The sequence below is a fragment of the Phocoena sinus genome, chromosome 3 (genome assembly GCF_008692025.1).
Source record: "Phocoena sinus isolate mPhoSin1 chromosome 3, mPhoSin1.pri, whole genome shotgun sequence".
Lineage (NCBI taxonomy): Eukaryota > Metazoa > Chordata > Mammalia > Artiodactyla > Phocoenidae > Phocoena > Phocoena sinus.
Genome location: NC_045765.1, coordinates 130,773,293 through 130,797,435, shown reverse-complemented (window position 1 = coordinate 130,797,435; position 24,143 = coordinate 130,773,293). Strand labels below are relative to the sequence as shown.

Below are 24,143 nucleotides of genomic sequence, written 5' to 3'. Positions count from 1 at the left end.
ACAGGGTAGAGAGAAATGAGGAATAAGAGAAATATGAATGGGCAAAGCAAAACTACAGTATAAGGATTTTCAATTCCAGGTAAATAATTTGGACATGCTTCAAAAAGAAATGAAAAATCAACATTGGATCCTGAGCAAGAAAGGACTTGATGAAAGCTGTACCTCAAGAAGATGAGTTTGTGCAAGGTAGAGGGGGAGAAGGTGAAGAGTGTGGAGCCACATGGGAGGGATCAGTGGTCAAGAGCGCTATATATTTGGGTGTGACTCACAGAGATGGCACTCAAAGTATCCAGGGGCAAGAGTTCAAAGAACAGTGCACTCTCGGCTTTTAGGAACACCTACATTCTGGTCACTGGCTTGTAGTCGCCACCTCTCTGTGGCTGACATGGTTTTACTATAAAAAGTACTTAGTTATCTTGTTGGTTTTCTGTTTAAGTTGGAACAAAAGGGATAAAGTGCAGTTTAGATATAAGTGACATTTACCAAAGAAGGTTTTTGCTTTTTGTGGTTTTCTGTCAATAATTACCTATAATATCCTCAACCTTGGAGTCTCTTAGTTCATTAAGACTCTTAAAAGAAATTTGTGTATGTACTTAAACAGCTTTAAAAAAAAATCCAGGACAATTACGTGGGCAGTTTATTTTAATATGGACCCTGAGATTTCCGCACAAAATACAAGTTAGCCTATTTATTTATACGATAACAAAAATAAAAAGCAGAAATTGGTCACCTGTTGTTACTGTCCCAGAAAGGCACACAGTGCCAACTGGCCAGGAACAACATTAATTCCTTCCACCCTCTTATGGTAACAGCTGTTCCCTTTTTTTTTCATGCTGGCAAAGGTCACACTCAGTAGCAAACTTTCCATGTAGATTTCTACATGCAAAAGGCAAGGAGATGGCTGACATAATAGGGTGTGGGGAGAGACAGCTGATTTTTTTCTATTTTACTTTCTCCTGGGCACTTATCAGGAATCTATTTTGGGCTTCTTTGATATTGGAAGCTATAACTATTAGTCATTTCTCAGCCAAAAAAAACCCCAAAAAAATGCTGTTTACATGAAGCTGGACTTGGGGATGATATAAGCACATTTTGAAATAAGCAAAAAACTACAGCAAAATTATACAGTAACGTTTACATCATTAATAACCACCTAATTAAAAATGCATTATGTTAAGTGAAGAGGCCAGGCTCAAAAGGCTACATATTATATGATTCCATTTACTATATGGCATTATATGACATTCCGTTTATATGACATTATAGGATGAAGAACAGACCCATGGTTGTCAGAGGTGGAGAATGGTGGGAGGAGTTGACTGAAAAAGAGAAGCCTGAGGGAATTTCGGTGGGCGGGGGGAACAGACTAGTTCTGTATCTTGATTGTATGGTGGTTACAAGACTCTAAGTTCTAAATTGTCTAAGTTCACAGAACTGTATCCCAAAAGAGTGAATTTTACTATATACAAATTTTTTCTTAATGTTGGCTTAAGCCTCATATCACCTCTCTCAACTCCCCTCACTTGTTTCAAACCTCTTCCCAAGCTCCAAACAATGACCCCACCCCCTCCACCTAGCTAAGGTCTACTTGCCATTCTAGTATTCTTTCTATTCAGCTCCTCCTGGAATCTTTCCTTTGGTGTGGCACGGTGGGGTCCCAGATGGAGCTGAGGCTTTGTAGTCAGATACACCTAGTTGGGTTTACTCTGGGCATTCTCCCAGTTACTACTTGAGTGAGCATGGGCAAATTATCTACCTATCTAAGCTCAGTTTCCTCATATGGTGGATGCAAATAAATATAATTCATGTACCTCCTTGTTGTAAACTAAGAGCCTAGTAATATGCCTAGCATATTACCTGGCATATTAAGAGAGCTTAATTAAATGCTTATTCCCAGATCTTTCTCCTCTGCCTACTGCCTTCACAACCAATGCTCTCCTTCTGAGTTTCCATGGACCTGATACATACATAAAATTATCACAACACTTAACTGATGTATTGGAATTATTTATCTCTGGCAAATAAAATGGGTCTATGTCTCTCTCTGATACCTGAATTCACAGAGGCCAGCATGTTCGTTGCCTGATAGTTAATAAATTGTTTGAAGAATAGCTTGTCCGCCTGATCTGGTCTTATTGTTAAAGAAGGAAGTACTGGAAGAGACAGAGAAGCAGGCAGAAAAGGCCAGAACACACTGAGATAGTCTGGGATGGGCGACCGAGAAGGTTTTCCAAAGTTTCTACTAAGATGTTGTATACAGAATTACAGCACAAAAACTGCATATAACCTAAATATTAAAAAATGGAGGTAAAGTGGATTATGCCAAATACAAACAATGAAACACACATAACCATTAAAATTAATTTTGTAGGGGCTTCCCTGGTGGTGCAGTGGTTGAGAGTCTGCCTGCCAATGCAGGGCACGTGGGTTCGCGCCCCGGTCCGGGAGGATCCCGCATGCCGCTGAGAGGCTGGGCCCGTGGGCCATGGCCGCTGGGCCTGCGCGTCCAGAGCCTGTGCTCCGCAGCGGGAGAGGCCACAGCAGTGAGAGGCCCGCGTACAGAGAAAGAAAAAAAAAAAAGTAATTTTGTAGGAGACTATGTTAAAAAGAGTACATAAAGTAATATCCCAACTTCTTGTTGTTTTTTTTTAGAGCACAGGTTTTTTGTTTGTTTGTTTTTAAATTCTTATCTTATATCAGAGCATAACTGATTAACAATGTTGTGTCACTTTCAGGTGTACAGCTAAGTGATTCAGTTATACATGTATCTATTCTTTTGCAAATTCTTTTCCCATTTCAGTTATTAACAAAATACTGAGCAGCGTTCCCTGTGCTATAATGTAGTTCCTTGTTAGTTAACTATTTTATTATTATTTTTTTTATTTAAATAGACTTTATTTTTTCCAGAGCAGTATTAGGTTCACAGCAAAATTAAGTGGAAGGTACAAAGATTGCCCACATACCTTTTTTCCCCACACATGCGCAGCCTCCCACATTATCAATAATCCCTCCAAAGTGGTACATTTGTTACACTTAATGAACCTACATTGACAAATAATTGTCATCCAGTGTCCATAGTTTACATTAGGGTTCACTCTTGGCATAGTACATTCTATGGGTTTGGACAAATGTAGAATGATATGCATCTACCATTATAGTAATACAGAGGGTAGCTTTGTTGCCCCCCAAATCCACTATGCTCAACCTATTCATCCTTCTCTCTCCTCTAACTCCTGGCAACAACTGTCCATAGTTTTGCCTTTTCTGGAATGTCACATAGTGGAAGTCATACAGTATGTAGCCCTTTCAGATTGGTTTCTTTCTCTTAGTGATATACATTTAAGGCTCCTCCATATCTTTTCGTGACTTTTTGCTTAGTCTGGATGTACCATAGTTTATTCATTCATCTCCTGAAAGATATCATTGTTGCTTCCAAATTCCAAAATTTTGGAATTCCAAAAATTCTGAATTTTGACAATTATGCGTAAAGCTGCTATAAATATCCACATGCAGGATTTTGTATGGACATAAGTTTTTTACATTTGGGTAAATACCAAGGAGCATGATTATTAGATCCTGTGTAAGCGTATGTTTAGTTTTGTAAGAAACTGCCAAACTGTCTTTCAAACTGGGTGTAGTACTTTGCAATCCCACCAGCAATAAATCAGAGTTCCTACTGCTCCTCTCCCTCACAGTCCACATACTTCTTTTAAATTTCCAGTCATTTCCTGGTTTCTTCTGATTAATTTTCACAAGTGTCATGATAATTTTTTATACTCTTGAAGCCCCTCTTGAGTTTTTGAGTCCACGTGCCACATTGTAGCTAGGTTATCTTTTAATTGACAAATGTGATGAGGCTCTTAAATCCAAGTACTGCCATTAGTAAGTGGTCTCTCTACTCCTAAATATAATTTCGCATCATATCAGATGACATGAAATGACAGCACAGAACAACATAAGACATAAAACTGTATGATTTACTCATCACTCTAACTTTATTTCACACCAATACCTGCTTAGGAATGGTCTATTCCCTTTAAGGAAAATGCTTTTTATTGTTTTCTCTCTCTTTTTTTCTTTTTCTTACCATTCTCACTAGGCCTCAACTATATTTTCAATAAACTACAAGCTACTTGAGGGCAAGAAATGAATCTTTTTTAAAACAGATGCCTAACATTGAATACAGAGTCTGATGTCTACTATACCTACAGTTTATATTTATTGAATATTAAAATAAATATAAATATGTAAATATAAATAGATTTATTGAATAAATGATATAGATATATATAAGCATATTTGGAAAAATATTTTCTTTCTTCAAAATTAATTTTTAAAAATTTTCCAGTCATGTCCAATAAAATCAACTGCTTCTAAAATTTCAGTTGATTTTTTTGGGACCTTATCAAACTTTACTGTACTATATTGTCTTTTAGATAACTAGATTCAGTTTGGTAAAATTCTATTCCTAATTTTTTCTTAATATTTTCATAAGAAAGAGAGAATGGATATATAAATGTGGATATATATATATGTGGATGTTTATATATATATAAAATGTCTTTGCCATGTTAGTATCAAAGTTATACTGGATACATACATGATTACAAATAATGACTTGTATTGGTTTGTATGTTGAATTCTGTCTGAAATTTATTTCTTCAACATTGGAAGGATATTCTCAGTTAATACAGACTTCTAGCTTGGTCTACAAGGACTTTAGGCAGATCATTTTTTTTTGGTGGGGGGTGGGGGAGGGATCTATCATTTCTTTTGAGAAGTTTCCTAACAGTCTTCTTTAGCTCATTTGAAGACAGTGTATTTCCATTTAGAACACAGGTTTTTTTTAAAAAGTGTCTGGAAAGATATACAACCAAAATGTTAAAAAAGAGGTCATTGGGCTTCCCTGGTGGCACAGTGGTTGGGAGTCCGCCTGCCGTTGCAGGGGACACGGCTTCGTGCCCCGGTCCAGGAAGATCCCACATGCCGCAGAGTGGCTGGGCCCGTGAGCCATGGCCGCTGAGCCTGCACGTCCGGAGCCTGTGCTCCGCAATGGGAGAGGCCACATCAGTGAGAGGCCCGGGTACCGCAAAATAAATAAATGACTAAAATAAAAAATAAATAAAAAAGAGGTCATCTCTGGGTGGCAGTAAGATTAGTAGTAATACTTATATTCTTTTCTGGGCTTTTTAGAGTTTACCAATTTATTACATGTTAATTTTAGAAAATTTGGAAATCACAGAATAATTATTTTAAAAGAAAAAGCTAATCTAGATTTTACTAATGATGTTATTCCATATCCAAGACTCAAATGTCGAAAAATGGGGTTAAATGCATTATGCTGAATCCATATAATGAAACACTATGTATTTCTGAAATACAAACAGCAAAATATATTACAAACTATATACCTTTGGGGAAAGAAACAAGATATAATAAGTTCCTCCAGTGAAAAAGTTATTTTAACTTGGAAAATCTATGAACATGGGACTTCCCTGGTGGCGCAGTGGTTAAGAATCCGTCTGCCAATGCAGGGGACACGGGTTCGATCCCTGGTCTGGGAAGATCCCACATGCCGCGGAGCAACTAAACCCGTGCACCACAACTACTGAGCCCACGCGCCTAGAGCCCGTGCTCCACAACAAGAGAAGCCACCTCAGTGAGAAGCCCACACACCACGATGAAGAGTAGCCCCCGCTCGTCGCAACTAGGGAAAGCATGTGCACAGCAACGAAGACCCAACGCAGCCATAAACAAATAAATTAATTTTTTTTAAAGAAAATCTATAAACAGATATACAGGAACATTTCATCAAATATTAACTACTGTATCTTTCTTCAAAGGTTTATCCAAAGCCAAAAAAATTTCAGAAGACAATATAAGATAGTGGGGCTTCCCTGGTGGCTCAGTGGTTAAGAATCCATCTGCCAATGCAGGGGACATGGGTTCGATCCCTGGTCTGGGAAGATCCCACATGCTGTGGAGCAACTAAGCCCGTGCACCACAACTACTGAGCCTGTGCTCTAGAGCCTGTGAGCCACAACTACTAAAGCCCACGCACCTAAAGCCCGTGCTCTGCAACAAAGAGAAGCCACCACAGCGAGAAGCCCGCGCACCACAATGAGGAGTAGCCCCCACTCACCGCAACTAGAGAAAGCCCGCGCTCAACAGCAAAGACCCAACCCAGCCAAAAATAAATAAAGAAAATAAAATTTTAAAATATGTATATAAGAGTGAATCAGGGGAAGGTTCCTCTTTGAAACATAGTTTCTACAGAGTTTATTTAGTCTTTAGCTTAAAGAAATTGACCTGTAGCGTTTTATCTGGGTATTATTTAAGCTTATAAGACAAAGCGTCCTGTGTTCAGGTGAGATCACCTGATTAAGTTACTTCTCTCTTTGAACCAATGAGACTTCCAGTCTCAGCAATACCATCCACAAGCTTCCCTTAACCAACGAAGTCTCCCTTATTAGCAGCTGGGCAAGAGACAACTGCTCCCATTCAGCAGGAAGGCCTATATTCCAAAGAATAAAAAGTGTACGTTTACTATCATACTCATTCTTGACTAAAGCTGGCAAACTCTAATGCCTTTACAGAATTTCTGAATAGTCACTATCTAGGAAGGTATATACATAAGTTAATTCCTCTTTAGAGACTGTTTATGGTGGTGGTTGGGGGGCAGATATTAAATCCTTTAAGGAGACTGCTTTAGCAACTGAACTTGTAGAAAAGAAACCTGACTGACTTGATTTCACCATTTTGGTACAAAATATGCATAAGAAGTAATTCAAGAATCAAAACTACAAATAAATTTTAAACAACCAAATAAAATCCAGACCTGAGACCTCAACGGCTTTTAAGAGTTCACATGCCCCCACCTATAAAAAAAAAAAATGTATTGTGTACTTTAAATCTTAAAAGTATTTATGTGGATCCATCATGTCTAGTCTGAAATTATGCCAAATGGCAAGGTTCCAGAAACTAAAATAAAGTTATACTAAGGTGTGTCTCAGAAGGAAAACATAAAAACTCTAACTTTGGCAGGAAGTTACCAAAGTGGCATATCTAAATTAGTAAGCTTTGTTTAAAACACACACACTTTTTTAAAAAGGCACACAAGCCAAAAAGCTTGGTAAAATTCTTTTTTTAATAGTTATTATTGCAGTAGCAAATCATATATCCGTTTTCCCAAAAATCTATGTTATAAAATAACTCGAGTTATTTTATACAGAAGATAAGTTGCAAGAAGGAAGAACTCCCGCAAATTATTCCTTTACGGCTAAGAGCAAACATGCAATGCTGAAACTACACAATAAACAGCAGCTGCCATGGGAAGCAAGAAAAAAAAAGACAGGCAGATATTAGTTTGTTGAATGCCTACTAAGTACCAGGTACTTTATTTACATAGGTTCTCATTTATTCCTAACAAATCTGTGAAGTAGACAGTATTCGCTCCATTATGCAAGTGAAGAAACTGAAGCTCAACAAGACTAAATAAGAATTTGTAAAAAAAAAAAAAAAAAACAAAAAGAATTTGTGTGACCTGAAGCAAGAATACAGAGCAAAGCAGAATTCTGAAACCAAGTCTACCAGGCTTCATATCCCAAACTCCACCACATTTGGTAACAGTTACTTTGGAAAACAAGGATATCAAATAATCCAGTGTTCTCAGTAAACAGGGTTCTGTAAGAGTTCAACTATTTCTATACCGTTGACCTAAAAACGGTCCCTCTATCTGGCAAGATCCTTCTTCCCCCATTGAGCATATCACAGGAAATCATGACAACCTATTATCCCAGACTATTGGCTACTACACTCTCCCTTCTAAGTGCAACTTTTTAAAAGAATTTCCAATAGCCACAGATTTCCACTTCACCAACTATTCACTTCTCAGTCCACCCCAATTTATTTTTTTTAACATTTTTTTTTTTAATAAATGTATTTATTTTATTTATTTATTTTTGGTTGCATTGGGTCTTTGTTGCTGCGCTCAGGCTTTCTCTAGTTGCCGCGAGCAGGGGCTACTCTTTGTTGCGGTGCGTGGGCTTTTCATTGCAGTGGTTTCTCTTTGTTGCGAAGCACGGGCTCTAGGGTCACGGGCTTCAGTAGTTGTGGCTCGTGGGCTCAGTAGTTGGGGCACACAGGCTTAGTTGCTTTGTGGCATGTGGGATCTTCCCGAACCAGGGCTTGAACCCGTGTCCCCTGCATTGACGGGCGGATTCTTAACCACTGCGCCACCAGGGGAGCCTCCAGCCCACCCCCAATTTAAAAATGGCTTTACATAAGGTTATCAATGACCTTTGTGTAACTAAACTCAATGACACTTTCCAAGTGTTATCTTACTTACATTTCAGGAGAATGTAGACATTGTTACCACTCTCTCCTTGAAGCATTCTCTTCACTTGGCTTTCCAGAAACATTCTCCTGGTTTTTAAAGTGTTCCCTCCCTCTCAGTCTTGGTATTTTTCATTTCCTCCAACCAATCTAAAAAGTTGGTGTTTCTCATAGCTCGGTCCTAAACCTTCTTTCCTTTTCACTTTATAACTTCTTCCTGAGATTTCATCAATTCTCATGACTTCAATTACCATGAATATGACAATGACTCCCAAAAGTCAGACAGTTCCTCTGAGCTTTCGACCCATTTATCCAAACAAGGACTTGATACTTCCTCTTGGAAATTTCAGAGGCACCTTAAACACAACAGGCTGAAAATCAAACTCACTATCTCATCTCCGCCCCCGTTCCCATCTCAAATGGGTTCTCTCCTAGTGCTCCCCAGCTCAGTTATTACAGAAACCAACGTCTATCCAATTATGCAAGCCAGAACTTTCAGAACTATCTTTGACATTTCTCTCTCTCTGACTTTCCACTTTAAATATGTCACCAAAACCTGTCCATTTTACCTCTCAGATACCTCACAAATCCCTTCAAACCTTTCTCCATTTCCACCAGCACCTCTTTACTTTCACTACCATTATCTCATTTGGACGGCTGCAACAGCCCTCCTAAATGATCTCCCTAAATCCATTCTTTTCCAGCTTCAATCTATTATTCCTCCCTGCAGCCAAAGTCACCATTTTAAAAAGCTACCCTATCCTCCTTATTCAAAACCCTTTTTATAAACTCGCATAGTACCCATACCTCTCCTTCATAGCACTTATTGGTTCAATTTTATATTTATTTGTGTGATTATATGCATCTCCACTGCCTAAGACAGAGCCTAGCACACAATATGTGAACTAATATTACTGGAATAAACAAATGCCTACTATGTAGTGGACACTGCATCACAGCCAAGGAGAACATACAGATGAACCCAGTCCTTTTCAGATAAAGAAACTGAAGTTGTCAACTTGGGTGATTTACCCTAGTGGTAGGTGATAGAACTAGAATTCAGACTCAGACCAGTATGCTTCCAGTGTCCATATTCTTTAACTTTTATGCATCGTATCAATATAAAATAATTCTGTAAAACTTTTACACATTAGTAAAAATAAATGGAAACTTTTTTTTTTTTTTTTTTTTGGCGGTACGCAGGCCTCTCACTGTTGTGGCCTCTCCCATTGCAGAGCACAGGCTCCGGACACGAAGGCTCAGCGGCCATGGCTCACGAGCCCAGCCGCTCCGCGGCATGTGAGAACTCCCCGGACCGGGGCATGAACCCGCGTCCCCTGCATCACCCGGCGGACTCTCAACCGCTGCGCCACCAGGGAAGCCCTGGAAACTTATTTAGTATCTTGATAACATACAAAATATTTTAATAAAGTTCTGTTGAAATTACAAGGTAACATCCTAACATTTAAACTGCTTTAAAATAATACAACAGTCCATTCCCCTCTTATTTTGAGTAATCATAGTTTGCACAGATATGATGCTAGCCCCCTCAAAAAGTACCCATTCACCCCCTTTATTATACACAGTACTAATATGTCTTTATCTCCTATAACATAAACACCTTCTCCTGAATTATATTCAGAAAGTACACTAAAACATGCCTATGGGTAGCCCCTATATGAGCTATAACATTTCTGCCACAATTGTTTGATGTACCTTACAGTTCAAAATGTCAAACTCTTCTGCTTTTAATTTACAAAATATTCAACCAAGTTATGCTGTCTTCCAATCTCAATATTTCATTCCTTTTTATAAAAGTTGATTGATTGATTTTGCTGCACCAGGCAGCTTGTGGATCTTAGTTCCCCAACCAAGGATCGAACCCAGGCCACGGCAGTGAAAAAGCCGAGTCCTAACCACTGGACCGCCAGGAAATTCCCCTCCAATCTCAATATTTCATTCTTAATTATGAAAAGTCTGAGGACATGAAGTAAGGGTAACTATAACAAAATTTTTCCAGCAATCTGCTCTTTTTTCCTAGTAAATTCTAAACATAGGTTGAATTATAGTTGATCAACCTAAAGGACAAATTCCTTACTTCAGGAAATTTAAATTACTATAAATGTGACCCTTAGATTTACCCAACTGAAAATCAGAACCTCCACTACAATCTCTTTACTGGGCAGCAATCTCAGGCCTTGTGAGGTACATCCTCATGATTAATCCTACTGGCCCTCCTCCTCTCAAAGAAGCTTCACCCTCTCCTGACTTCCTCTTGGAAGGTAAAAACAGACTGTAGCAATATTCACTTCTTCGTTTTTTTAAACTTTCCTTTTCCTCACTCTCCTCTTTGCCTCTCTTTTTATCAGAAGAAATTAAGTTAGCCAAAGTCAATATCAGGGCCCTTTGGGCTACAGAGGCTTATGAGTTTAAAATTTCAGTCACAACTATTCAGTGTTTTTAAGTGTAAGTTTTAAATTATTAGCAAACAAAATATGACTCTTAAATAGGACTCAATTTTGTCAAGATTTTCTTACAACTTCGGCCATGGTATTTTAATTATGATGTACATATTTCTAATTGGTGGTGGGTTTCCAGGGCTACAGGACAGACAAAATTCCTTAACTGTTCAATGATAGCTATATCCCAATGCCCTATGTAGTAATGAATCATTCTGCCAGCTACAGCTAAACAGTAACATTAAGGTCTCACCATTCCAATCATTAACTGGCTAACAAACTGCAAGACAAGTACTGAGGAAAACACAAACATAATCCTAGATAATGTTATTATTTTATTTCAAAGAACACGCCTCTCCTATTTACTATTCTTAAAGTCACTGGAATAGAATATAGCACAGGTAGATATAAAGTTAGAACAGATTCCCCTGGAATTTCAGATCTTTGCCAAAAGAATTTGACAGTCTTAGCCGAAGACAAATTGCTGTTGATACAGATGACAATCTCCTGATAATAAGCAGACTAGGTTAAAACTGTGGTTTCTTTCTTTTTTCGTTTTTTCTTTTTAATTTGATAGTAGGTGAACATTATTCTTTATCTTTTTTAAAACTGAAAATCTTCCTTCACTGAAATTTCAGTGAGTCTGACCAAATTATATTTTGCTTTGGCTTCTCAACGTAGCATGTTACCATTTCTTACAATATGGCTGACATAAGAGTAACCAACTAGTTGCAAGATTTCATGAGCCATTTGGTCACTGATAAAGTCATATACCTATGTGTGGCAAAAGAAGAGACTCAAGAAGGGGTTTACATTACTTTGTATCAGGGCCCATTTTTCTTATATCACTACTTCCTGGATACTTCAATCAGTCTTCAGCTTTTTCCTATTTTCTTCTGACAACACTCACTGCCTTCATGGCCAGGCTAGATTTATAATTGATCTCCTGCAAGTCTGCTGCAGTTGCTCAAAATGCCCCATTTACCATGTGCTCTTTGTTTTCCTACCCTGAGTCCAGTAGTATCAACTGCTCCAACATATTCTGCAGCTACTGACTCTCCTTAATAAGCAAGGTGTGCTCACCCCTATGATCCGGAGAGATAGGCAAGGCAGATATTCTTCTCACTATAATTTACATATAAGTAGACAAAGGAGCCCAAGTGATCTTGCCCATGTGATCAGAGAGAGTAACAGAAGCAAGACTAGAATTTGACTTCCAAGCCAACCTCTTTCACTACCAGACCACACTCTGAACCCTTTAAAAAAAGTTACATAAACAAAATTGTTATTCAGTGAAAAATCATCCACAATGTCAAATCCTAATGCAAAAACTTATCTTCTTAAAAGCTAATTTATTTATTAGATTTGGTTAGTAATTAAATTATATTCAATGGCAGAACTTAGAATCTCTCATATTAATGTAGATATCCAACACTAGCTATAAAGTTGAGTATTACCCATAACTTGCCTAACAAGTTTTGATAACAATCACAAATTAAGAGACCTTTTCTCCAACTGGGCCACTGGGTTAGGCACAGACAATATTTGAGAAGGAGCATATTCAAAATTCCTCTCTTGTATCAATGCCATTTAAAAAAAAAGTAAAATACAATAAACATCACTTGCTTCTGCTGCATTGCATAACTATGCTAGGTATATTTTCTAAATCAAATTGGGATGTCATTTGAAAAAGTGTGGGGTTTTTTAATAGTTTTTTTAAGAAAAATATTATAGAAGTATGACTTTAGTCATAGATTTAACAAACTGCCTCTATGAAGAAGACTGTTACCTAAAATTAGGACTATCCAAGAACACTGCAGATGGATGTGATCACTATATACATTTGTTTTTTAAACTCTATGGAAAGAAAACAAGGAAAAATTCTTATTGATCAAGAGAAGTTATAAGAACTGGTTATGTTTAGCTGTATTGAAGCTGTACTTCAACGTGTATTGCAAGTTATTAGTTTTTGACCAGTTTATATTCAAAAAATAAAATCTTCATGTTTTAAAATGTGAGTACTCAGAGAACTTATGACTATCTCAACCATGCCATTCACACACACCTTTGTTTATTCCTATTTCTAGTCTGCTCTTCTCTCTACAACCACAAACATTCGTTTGGGTACTTTGTCTATGAGCTGTGGGAATATTGCTTACCTAGAAGTAAAACGAGAAGATCTGAGTAAGGTATCTGATTCCAGAAAGAAACAGGTTAGAAGTAATCAAAACATCTCCCATAGTGATCTGGATACTAAAAACTGAAATACGAACCAGGTTCCAATTTAAATGCTATTTAAACTGAAGCTAGCTAGAACTACACTAAATAATGTTCCAAAAGAAAAGTCACCAGCACATGGTATCAAATTTAAATAACAGACTGGGTCAGTGGTACTACATTGGTTTATTAACTTAACAATGATAACAACAATAGCCCAGGCAAGGAATACGCTAAACACTTCACATACAGTTTCATACATTATCTCATCTAATTTCACAGCACTATGAGGAAGACACTATTATCATCATCTTTTTCCTCATTAGATGACAAAACTCACAGAGAGTTAAAGCAACCTGCCCAATGTCGTACAGTTAGTAATAGATGGAGTGAGAATTCCAACCCCAGAAGAGTGGCTGTCTCAAGTCTATTGCCTACTCGCTCAGGCAACAAATATCTGAATGCCTACCGTGTGCCACGCACTTTCTAAGCACCGGTATTACAGTGTTTCCACCCAGTAATAAAGATGGATTCTGAGCTATCTACAGGAATTATTTCCAGAATTTAGCACTAGCCAAAAGTGATGTTCCCAAAGGTTTATAGTACCTCTGCTGGAAAGTAAAAGCAGTGGTCTCAGGAGAAACTATTTTGAAATACAGACAGATTTCATTCAAATTCCTACTTCTCTCCCCTTACAGTGCTCTGTGTACCTCTTGGGGATGGAGACCCTATCTCACTCATTCTTAGTAACCTAAGTGCTGTGACATATCAGGCACTCAACTTACCATACAGTATTGTCATTGTTTGTTATGAGTCTGTCTTCCAGAGTAAGCAAGAAGCTATTTGAGATCCATGGGTTTTGTTTTATTTTTTCACCCATTTTGTATTACCAGTGCTAGGGCATACAATGAGGCTAATACCATAGGCTAATACCATACAGTTCTGTGATGATTCATGAGTTTATGTAAAACATTTACCAAAAGCTCATTTATTCATTCAATAAAGAACGTTTTTCTTCTCTTCTTCTCATTTACCTCAAGCACCTAAGCAGCCAACCCATCTCTCTTCCTGCTGACGTAAATGAACCAAAAGGCAAGGCAGAACCTGGCTTAACAAGCTGCCAATTAACTCAAGAGCTCATCCGCTACACATTTCCTATATGTCATTTTCCTGGGCACTCCACCCTGAAAAAAGACTCAGGAAACATTTCCAAGCAGTGACAACTGAGAACTAAACCATGAGGCTCTAACTATAGCTGCTGGAATGAGTTACGAAAGGTGACTCTAAACTCTATACACATGACTCATGTGAAATGCTATGAAGGATAAAGGTCTCCTTTACTGGGTAGAAATGCCTATGACAACAATGTATTTGAAGAAAAAGTCTGTGGGTATGTTACTGAACAGTGCAAATCAGTTACATCTTCCAGTATGATATACCCTCCTAGCAAACGCTTAGTAGTTATTACACGTTTGACTTATGAAAAATTAAAGTGCCTCCTTCAGACAGCAGACACACGCTCAAAACATGATAAGCAGAAACTGACTCTGCAGCAACATCATATAGAATAAAGATAGTCATAAAACATTTAGGCCACCTAAAATAACCACTGCTTTTACAGCCAATTAATTCCCTCAATTCTTCATTCCTCACCCTCTTCATTTCTCAAATCTGGACCAGTCAATCTGAATTCAAAAGTTATAATCCTTGGGCTTCCCTGGTGGCGCAGTGGTTGAAAGTCCGCCTGCCGATGCGGGGGACGCGGGTTCGTGCCCCGGTCTGGGAGGATCCCGCATGCCGTGGAGCGGCTGGGCCCGTGAGCCGTGGCCGCTGGGCTTGCACGTCCGGAGCCTGTGCTCCGCAACGGGAGACACCACAGCAGTGAGAGGCCCGCATACCACAAGAGAGGAAAAAAAAAAAGTTATAATCCTTAAAAATGCATTTCCCAATTCCCAACCATACCACTTCTTACCTGAGTTACACTGGGAGTTTCCCAACTACTCTAGGCCTTAGTTCCATCATCTACAGAATGAAGATGAACAAGCTATCCTCCCTGAGCACGTTTTTGAGAGACCTCACAGCCACACAGGGCCTAGTGAGCACTAAGTAAATGTCAGTTATTATTATTATCCACTCTGACATTTAGAAAAATGTTACAAAATTCACTATTAAGAATATCATGGATACATACTATATTCCAGCCACACCGGCCTCTTTTCTGTTACAAATGCCCTTTGCCCCTTTAGCCCTCAACGCCTGCTCTTCCCTATGCCTGGAATCATCTTCTTCCAGCTCCTCCTTGACCAACTTACTTTCATCCTTAAATCTGAAATCAAAAATGCCCGCGTTAGGGTTTTCCTGGTGGCGCAGTGGTTGAGAGTCCTCCTGCCGATGCAGGGGACACGGCTTTGTGCCCTGGTCCGGGAAGATCCCACATGCCGCAGAGCGGCTGGGCCCGTGAGCCATGGCCGCTGAGCCTGCACGTCCAGAGCCTGTGCTCCACAACAGGAGAGGCCACAACAGTGAGAGGCCCGCATACCACAAAAAAAAAAAAAAAAAAAATGCCCTCGTCAGAGAAGCCTTCCTTGAGATTGCCACCCTCCAACATCTCACTCTCTTCTAACCTTGTTTTCATTCTTCCATGGCATTCACAAACATCTGTAATTGTCTTACATTATTAGTATAGAGACCTTACCTATCTTTTTCACAGCGATAATTACAGGTCCTAGCATTGTACTAAGCACATAATAGCTAATGAATAAATAAATGAAGGATGTTGCAAAGTCAGATATTTTAAAAACTTAACGTTGTGTTAAACACAACATAAAAAATAGTATCAGGTTAACATATGTCAAAATAAATATCTGAGGGAATTCCGTGGAGGTCCAGTGGTTAGGCCTCCATGCTTCCACTGCAGGGGACCTCGGTTCGATCCCTGGTCAGGGAACTAGGATCCAATAAGCTGCGTGCCACGGCAAGCAAGCAAGCAAGCAATAAATAAATAAGTAAAACCTGATTGGAAAACAGGGGTAAGAGGGAGAGCGGGTATAAAGAGGTATTACACAATAGCTTTTTCTTTGCTGCCTGCTTAACTGCAGATAGGAATTCAAACAATAGAATTTACACAAATGAGGATGCACAATTAAGGTCATTCAAAAAATTTAGGAATATTAAGTCTACTTTTTTACATGGTCACTCAATCATTTCCAAGGCCTGGGCAATAAAAACAGTGAAGGTGACCAGAGTGTGGCTAACTCCATTTTCTTGATTAAGCTGAAATTCAGGACTTAACCACTGTATAAAGTAACAGTTTTTCCATTTGTTTAATTACATTCTACCACAGACTATACAGATCGATTTCTACCACAGCTGGGATTACCACTACCTGAAGATTATATATGTGGTTTTTACATGTGACTGATAAAACACTACTATTTCAAGATGTTCTGTAAGCTTCAAAGACATTCCATGAGTACTCATGGGAAACGGTTTAAAGTTTGTGTTTTTGTCCCTATTACAAAACGATATTGATGTTATTTTTACTAAAATAATGACGTTGCTATAGTAGGATTATAGATGATTAATTTTATTTGACAAACATATTGTGCACATAAGTGCAAGGCACTGCTCTAAACCCTTTATACCTCACAACAACCATACAAGGTAGGTACTTTTATCATTACACAGCTGAGGCAACAGAGGCACAAAGAGGAAATTTGCCCAAGGTCACACAGCTAGCAAATGGAGGAGCTGGAACGTGAACCTAGGCAGTCTGGATCCAGAGTCCGTCACTAGACTGTGCTGTCTATCTAATGTTTTAAAGAAAAAGTCATTCCCAATGTTAGACTAGTTTCAGTTAAGTAAAAAACAACTCAGTTAAGTAAAAAACAACTCTGAGCCATCTGGGCTTTAAACCTAGACAGCAAGAAGGTTGAAGGGAAGAAGGAAAGCAGGCTGGAGTGGAAAAAGTGAAAATGAAAAATAAGGTAAGTAGAAAAAGAAGAGGGCCAAAAAGAAAGAAGAAAGTTACTTGTAACCACTGCTCATAATATCTGAATGAACGCTTTTTCATACAGAAAATAATAAAAGAGGCAAGACAGTGTCCATATAATCCCTAACTAGCTTATTACATACACTGTATATTTCCCTCTCATATGCTGAATTAAGCCACCTAAATTAGGAGGAAACAAACAATTAACATTCCAAAATCCTTTCCATAAAACTGAAGCTACAAGTTAACTGGTTCACTTAAAATGTGGGTGTTTAGGGCTTCCCTGGTGGCACAGTGGTTAAGGGTCCACCTGCCAATGTAGGGGACACGGGTTTGAGCCCTGGTTCGGGAAGATCCCACATGCCGCAGAGCGGCTAGGCCGTGCGCCACGGCTACCTAGCCTGTGCTCTGGAGCCCTCATGCCACAACTACTGAAGCCCGCGCGCCTACAGCCCGTGCTCCGCAACGAGAGAGGTCACTGCAATGGGAAGCCCACGCACCGCAGTGAAGAGTAGCCCCTGCTCGCCACAACTAGAGAGAGCCCGCATGCAGCAGCGAAGACCCAATGCAGCCAAAAATAAAAAAAAAAAAAAAAAAAAAAAAAAATGTGGGTGTTTAATGACTTACTACCAACTTCCTTTTTAGCAGGGTAAACAGTAACAATTTAAACTTTAATTTCTTATGAAAAAGAATTAGAATAATTCCACAAGCTAAGTAACACATAGGAAACTTTGGTAGAACTCAGCCAAAAATGACTAAACAAGAAAGAAATTAATAGATTCATAGCATGTCCATGAGTTTCCAAAAGGATGTAAATCAAAAAGAATATAAAGGAAAAAATTACTTTTCATAAAAGCTATAGAGGGGAATGCTCTCTGAATATTTCCATACTCTATTCCAAGCAAGGTAAATTTAAGTTTAAAGTCAACTGTATAAAACCAACTAGAGCCAAATACTATCAATTTCCTCCAGGCCTCTGCTTTTGTTCCAAACTAGCCATTTAAAGGTAGAAAAAGGGGCTTCCCTGGTGGCGCAGTGGTTGAGAGTCCACCTGCCGATGAAGGGGACACGGGTTCGTGCCCCCATCCAGGAAGATCCCACATGCCGCGGAGCGGCTGGGCCCGTGAGCCATGGCCGCTGAGCCTGCGCGTCCCGAGCCTGTGCGCCGCAACGGGAGAGGCCACAACAGTGAGAGGCCCGCGTACCAAAAAAAAAAAAAAAAAAAAAACGGTAGAAAAAGCCTTGCAACAGGAGGCCAGTCTGACCCAAGAATATTACCAGTTTGACAAATTTTTGTTCATCTTTTGAGATTCCTTCTCTCTCTCTGTGGCTGAGAGGAAAGAGAACAGTTACATAAAACAGAGAAACAAGCACAGTAAACTTTCATCAGAAGCAAAAGAAGTTTGCTGAATAGAAGTTAACAGAAGTTGAAATGGCAAGTAGGATAGGCACTATGTCCTATTTATTTATTTACCTCTTTGGTATCTAACAGAATGCCCAGCACCTACTAGATAAGAAACAAATACATGAGTGAATTCACCCAATAATGAGTGAATGAACAAATAAATGTCAGGAGAAAAGGGAACGCTGCAGACTATTTAGCAAGTGAGACCCTTTCATTAAGTATTTGATTTTTACTTGAGAAAGGGGCCCAGATTCAGGGTCAGGAAAGGGAGCACTCATGACGGGTACTACTTAAGGGGCAGGATGATGTCAGCACAATTACTGGAGAAGAATAAGTAACAGGGATTCCACAAGCACCTATGGCTGCCAATGTTTTTTGCTGTCACATTTCCCCCTAAATTTATTGACTCTGATTTGGCATAATGGTGATACCACGTTTGCAGCATGCTGAGGTAACCATGACCCACTCCATTCCAAGAAAGCCAACGTTGGAGCTCACGAGTTGCTGTATCACCTGCTATTATGGGAAACTGTAACTGGTGTCAAGTGCAGAAAGGGAAGTTACCTCAGATCTGTTTGGACATAACGAGTATTATCAGTAGGGCCCTGGAGAAAAAACAGCACATCCAAATAAGGTTTTCAAGAGAGAATTTAATGAAGGAATAATCTTCAAAAGTATAGGCAGGGTTTAGGGAAAGCAGCAGGGGATGGTGGAATACTCCCACACCAGCAACATGAGAAAGTCATTATCATCTCTAGGCCTAAAGGGACAAGTAAAGGGTTACCAGAACCCAGAAAGATCTGTAACTGTAGCTGGCTGGCACAGAAGGCCACTTGAATAGAAGCTGTGACCTACTCACAAAACACAGAACAGCTCTGGCAACACAAATCCAGCAGGAGTAAACTGGCTCTTCCAGGCCTCCTGCTCTTGTCCCATTGGTCCAGGCCAACCAGAAACCAAAAAGCAAGAGCAGGGTGGAGAAAAGATCTGAAGGGGCAAAAGGAGAATATACAATACAGAAGGATATTCCAAATGACCGCCACCCAGCAAAACACAGGCACATAAAAAGGCTTTGCCAGTTCCACCCAAATCTTCTAGGCATCATGAGAACCTGCAAAAAAGTTATAAACACAGGTACTTATTTGGGTTCCCACTGCCCTAGATCAAGTTGAGGAAGAAAAAAAAAGATTCTAAGAGTAGTCCTAGGTAATTTTTGTCATTTCTGCATCTCTAAGAACAGATAACCCTTTTATCTATAATGGATCACATCTAGAGCAACTCTCTTCTTTGTACTCAAAGGCCATCTATTCCATACCTTCATTATTACACTTATCATGATGTGTTGTGACTCTTGTTTGCTTCTCCCTCATTAGACTCTGAACTCCTTTAGGGCACAGATTGTCTTATTCATCTTTGTATCCCTAGCATTTAACATGAACTTGGAACAGAATTAGCCTTCAATCAATGTGCACTGAATCAATTAGTGGACTCAGTGTCCATTAACTGGCAGCCTAATGCCAGGATGCATAAAATCTAGAATGACCTTCAGCAATTAAACACTAATAAGTTTTATTCAGGACATGGTTTAAAACATTGAGCAAAAACACAGCTTTCATACCAGCCCACTACCATTCTCTATAGAACAGCTTTTCTCGTGTGCTCAGATGGTATTTATGGCCTTTTCTACAATCATAGAACTCATTATCAAAAGAGCCAGAGAAAGATGGCAAGACCATGCTCCATCTCAGAAAGGAATCAAATATACATCATCTCTCAAAATTCTCACTCTTCTTCCAAGAATTGACCAGATCCACTAAAGGAACTAATAATCTGGGTATATTATATGGAGGAACTCACGTTTCCCAGCGGTGATAACACTGATTTGGGGTAGAAATGCGTATACACATGTGCGCGCATGCACAACCCACACACACACCCACAAGCATGTTTAACTATCACTTCAACAGACGTCACCTTCTGTAATATTATAAAGTAGCCATGGAACACAATCACGTAACATCAGCATATCAAATGGATACACTATATGATGTTGGGTGACCATTAGCAGAACCTGGAACATATTCACATCATAATTATGAATCACTTTTACATAACCCTGTACTTATGAAGTGTTTAATCATCTTTTTGTTGCTATAGTCAAATCTCACCTGTAGTTCTCCAAAGAAAAAGAAAAAAGTTAATGCCAAGTTGATAACCCTCTTTGAGCTACCACGATTTTAGGCCGCCAATCTCCTGCTGTCAGTAAGATGAATGAAAACCAAATTTAAAATTTGGTTTAAAGTGGACCCTTAGACTTCACTAGAAAGGTGAGTTTGCTATAAAAATATATTATCTCCAAAAGCTCAGCATGAAAATGCTTTGTATCTCTAGCATCACTATTCTCCTTCACTGCTGCTTGTAATGGAGTGTTGATACTGTTAAATCTAATGTCATCGTATATACCAAATTAAAATAACACTTCACTTTCTATTTAGGAATAGGGAATTCTGGGCTTATCTTGACAATACACTGAATTACTTTAAAACTCTAGTAACACAAGAACAGATAAAATGTGTTTCAAATAGATCGGTATAAGTATCTGATACTGATACTAAATGCATAAGTCCCCAAAACAAGCTTTTTCCAAAACCATCAAAGATACTTAAAATCATAAACACAATTTTATCTTTTTTGAGAGCTGTCATAAATTCTGCAACTGTTAGGCCCATGTAGCAATAAAATTACCCTTACCTCTATAGGACAATTATGTGATGTTTCCATCATATTGAAAATATAGACTGCAAGAACCTACAATTTATAAAGTTGTACTGCATATAGGTTCCTCCATTATATATGAATTAAAACAAAACAAAACATAGATTTACCATATGGCTTTCTGTTTAATAACACTGAGCTACCTAAGAGCAGTATTATGTTTCATCTACCCTGGTTCAGTGTTTGGCCCAAAGAGAAAACATGACGTTTGTTTCATAAATTACCAACTCCCACAAGGTAGGAAAAGGGGAAGTTTATGTATAATTCTGACAATACACAATATGTGGCAATGACAGAATAATATCCAATATATTAGAATTATCAAAGTTACTTATGACTAAACATTTTCCTCTCCCTTCACTATAATATAAATGAAGTTTAACAAACCTCCACTAACATTCAGTACAAGTTAAAATACATTTTTAAATATAACATCTTTACCAAGGTAAGCTTTTCACTGAAAATAAATTTGAATATATTTAATGTAATTATGAATATGTCCAGACATCTGAAAGGATCACTTGTACTTCTATAAAAATAGTGTTCCAAAATCGTGTTTCCCTTTCCTGAACTGAATTCCTAAAATTCACTGTGGAGCTATACAGTAAGTGTCTTCGTAAACAATAAAGATGTTTCATAAATAAAAAATAGATTTTTCCTCAAAAAACAGGTAACAGAATTTGTAAAACTTCGGCAAGACTGCGAGCACCTAAATGGTCAGGTTTGAGGCAAGAGAGTGGAATACTGGATTAAAACCGGGGAAAATTTCCTATCACTGAAAAGCCATTATGCAGACCTGCATCTAGGATGGTAAAGTCACAGCTCTCCAACCAACGCTGAGAACTTGCCAATACCATTACTTCTATACTCAACCATAAGCAGGACTACCCAAACATAGAGCAGGTTTTCTGGTTGTCGTGTTTTTTTTTTTAAATTTATTTATTCATTTATTTATTTTTGGCTGTGTTGGGTCTTCGTTTCTGTGCGAGGGCTTTCTCTAGTTGTGGCAAGCGGGGGCCACTCTTCATCGCGGTGCGCGGGCCTCTCACTGTCGCGGCCTCTCTTGCTGCAGAGCACAGGCTCCATACGCGCAGAGCTCAGTATTTGTAGCTCACGGGCCCAGCTGCTCCGTGGCACGTGGGATCTTCCCAGACCAGGGCTTGAACCCATGTCCCCTGCATTGGCAGGCAGACTCTCAACCACTGCGCCACCAGGGAAGCCCTTGTTGTCGTTTTTTCCATAACATATAAATAGTTCAAAGATACTGCCTTACACAATACATACTGAAAAGGTGAAAATCTCTCCTCCCAACGCCTATCCCTTAGCCAAATGACTTCTATTCTTTCTCGTCAAAATAAAAGAACAACTGGCAACCAGAAGACCCACAACTGAACTCTTCTGTCAGAAAGACAACGCCAAATTTGCTGCAGCCAAAGAAATGTCTAGTGCTCCTTCTGGGCTCTCACAGGAGATGGAAAGCTACACAATGGCAAGGTCTGTGCAGAGAAGGACACAGCAGGTCTAGGGCACACCATCCCCACTCCAGCCCCCAAAAAGCAAGGTTCTTCAAACCTATAGGCAGAAACCTGGCATCATCACACCCACTTACAGCCTGACAATTTACAAGCTGGTAACACCTTCTAATTAGGAGAGTTCTAATCTTTAATAGACGGAAATGTAAACGGCTTCCCACAAATAAGATAAACCTGGCACTGGCGCCAGTTACTGAGAACCCCCAATGCATCAAACCTCCCGTTTCGCTACTAAACCTGATGAGCCAGTGACCAGGCTTCCCTACAGCCGAGAGGGGAAGAGCCCACCCTCCGGGCTGGGAGCGAAAGGGGAAACAGAGGACAGGAGAGCAAGGGATGGAGCGCAGAGGCGTGAACAGCGTCCAAGCAGGGTGGGCTCAGCGCACCGCCGGGCGACAAACAGCAGCGGCCACGCGGGAGCCGGGGTGCGGGCTGCGAAGCGGGGTCCCCGGGCTGCGGAAACCGCCCCCAGCGTCTCGCCCGGCACGGCTCGCGCATCAGGCACACACACACCCCCACCCCACGCCCGTCCGCGGCTCTCGCCGAGTCCCCTCCCAGCGGACACACACCCGCAACCCACCGGTTCAACCACACCCCGGGCTCGCGCGCACACGCCCCTCCGGCCGGCGGCGCGTACGTACCCAGCAACACGCAGAGCACATCGAGGGCCACGTACGGCAGCCGCGTCTTGTCAAACATGGTCTCGGCGCGGGCGGCAGACGAGGCACCCGATTCACGAGACCGGGCCGGGGACTGGCGACAGCTCCTCCCAGCCGGGGTAGAGCAGCCGAGGGCTGACGGGGACCCTGCGGCGTTCTGATGGGCAGCAATGGCGCCTGCGACCCCTTCCCTCACAGCTCCCGCAACCACTCAGTCGGGGCCGAGAGGCCCGTGTGCCAGCCGCGGCGGGTCCGTTGCCTCAGGCCCTCCTCGGTCGGCCGTGGCTCGCCCCGGCCGCTCGCTGTCCAGAGCCAGACGCCGTCTCCAACAGGCGGGGCGTCCGGGCTCGTGCTTTAAGGATGGGGACCGGTAGGGAGGAGGAACACGGGCTCGGCCCCTCCCGCGGGGCAGCGCGGGACCCGCCTGCGCGCGGCCTCGCGGGCTGGGGGAGCGCGGCAGAGGCGGGGCGGCCAGTGAGGGGTGACGGGGCGGGGCCGGGGAAACACCAGGCCGGGACGCGCCAGCCAATCGGCGCCTCTGGCCCCGCCCCGCCCGACCTGCGCAACCCGCCCCTCAAGTGGGCCGCGCGGCGGACGGGCGGAGCGTGGGGTCACCTCCCGTGTGGTGCGAGGGGTGTTGCTCAGATCTATTTTCAGCCAGTGGTCGCCCAACCTGGCCTCCGCATCCCTGGCCGCCGGTCGTTGCTGACTCGCGGGGAGAGCTGGACTCTCGACCCTGGCTGCCTGCCAGCTCTCCTCATGGGGATTGGG

The 24,143-nt window shown here is 40.7% G+C and overlaps 1 protein-coding gene across 2 annotated transcripts in view; it reads right to left on the bottom strand.

The window, feature by feature from the left end:
• PLPP1 (phospholipid phosphatase 1) overlaps window positions 1–23,848 on the bottom strand; it is a 128,598-nt gene extending 104,750 nt beyond the window's left edge. The window contains exon 1 of one of the 2 annotated variants that reach the window (XM_032626432.1): window positions 23,355–23,848. In XM_032626432.1, the coding sequence (XP_032482323.1) occupies window positions 23,355–23,412 (58 nt within the window). In that variant the 5' untranslated portion in view covers window positions 23,413–23,848. The remainder of the gene's footprint in view (window positions 1–23,354) is intronic. The other variant, XM_032626433.1, reaches the window with a different exon arrangement.
• Between the last annotated feature and the right edge of the window lie 295 nt (window positions 23,849–24,143).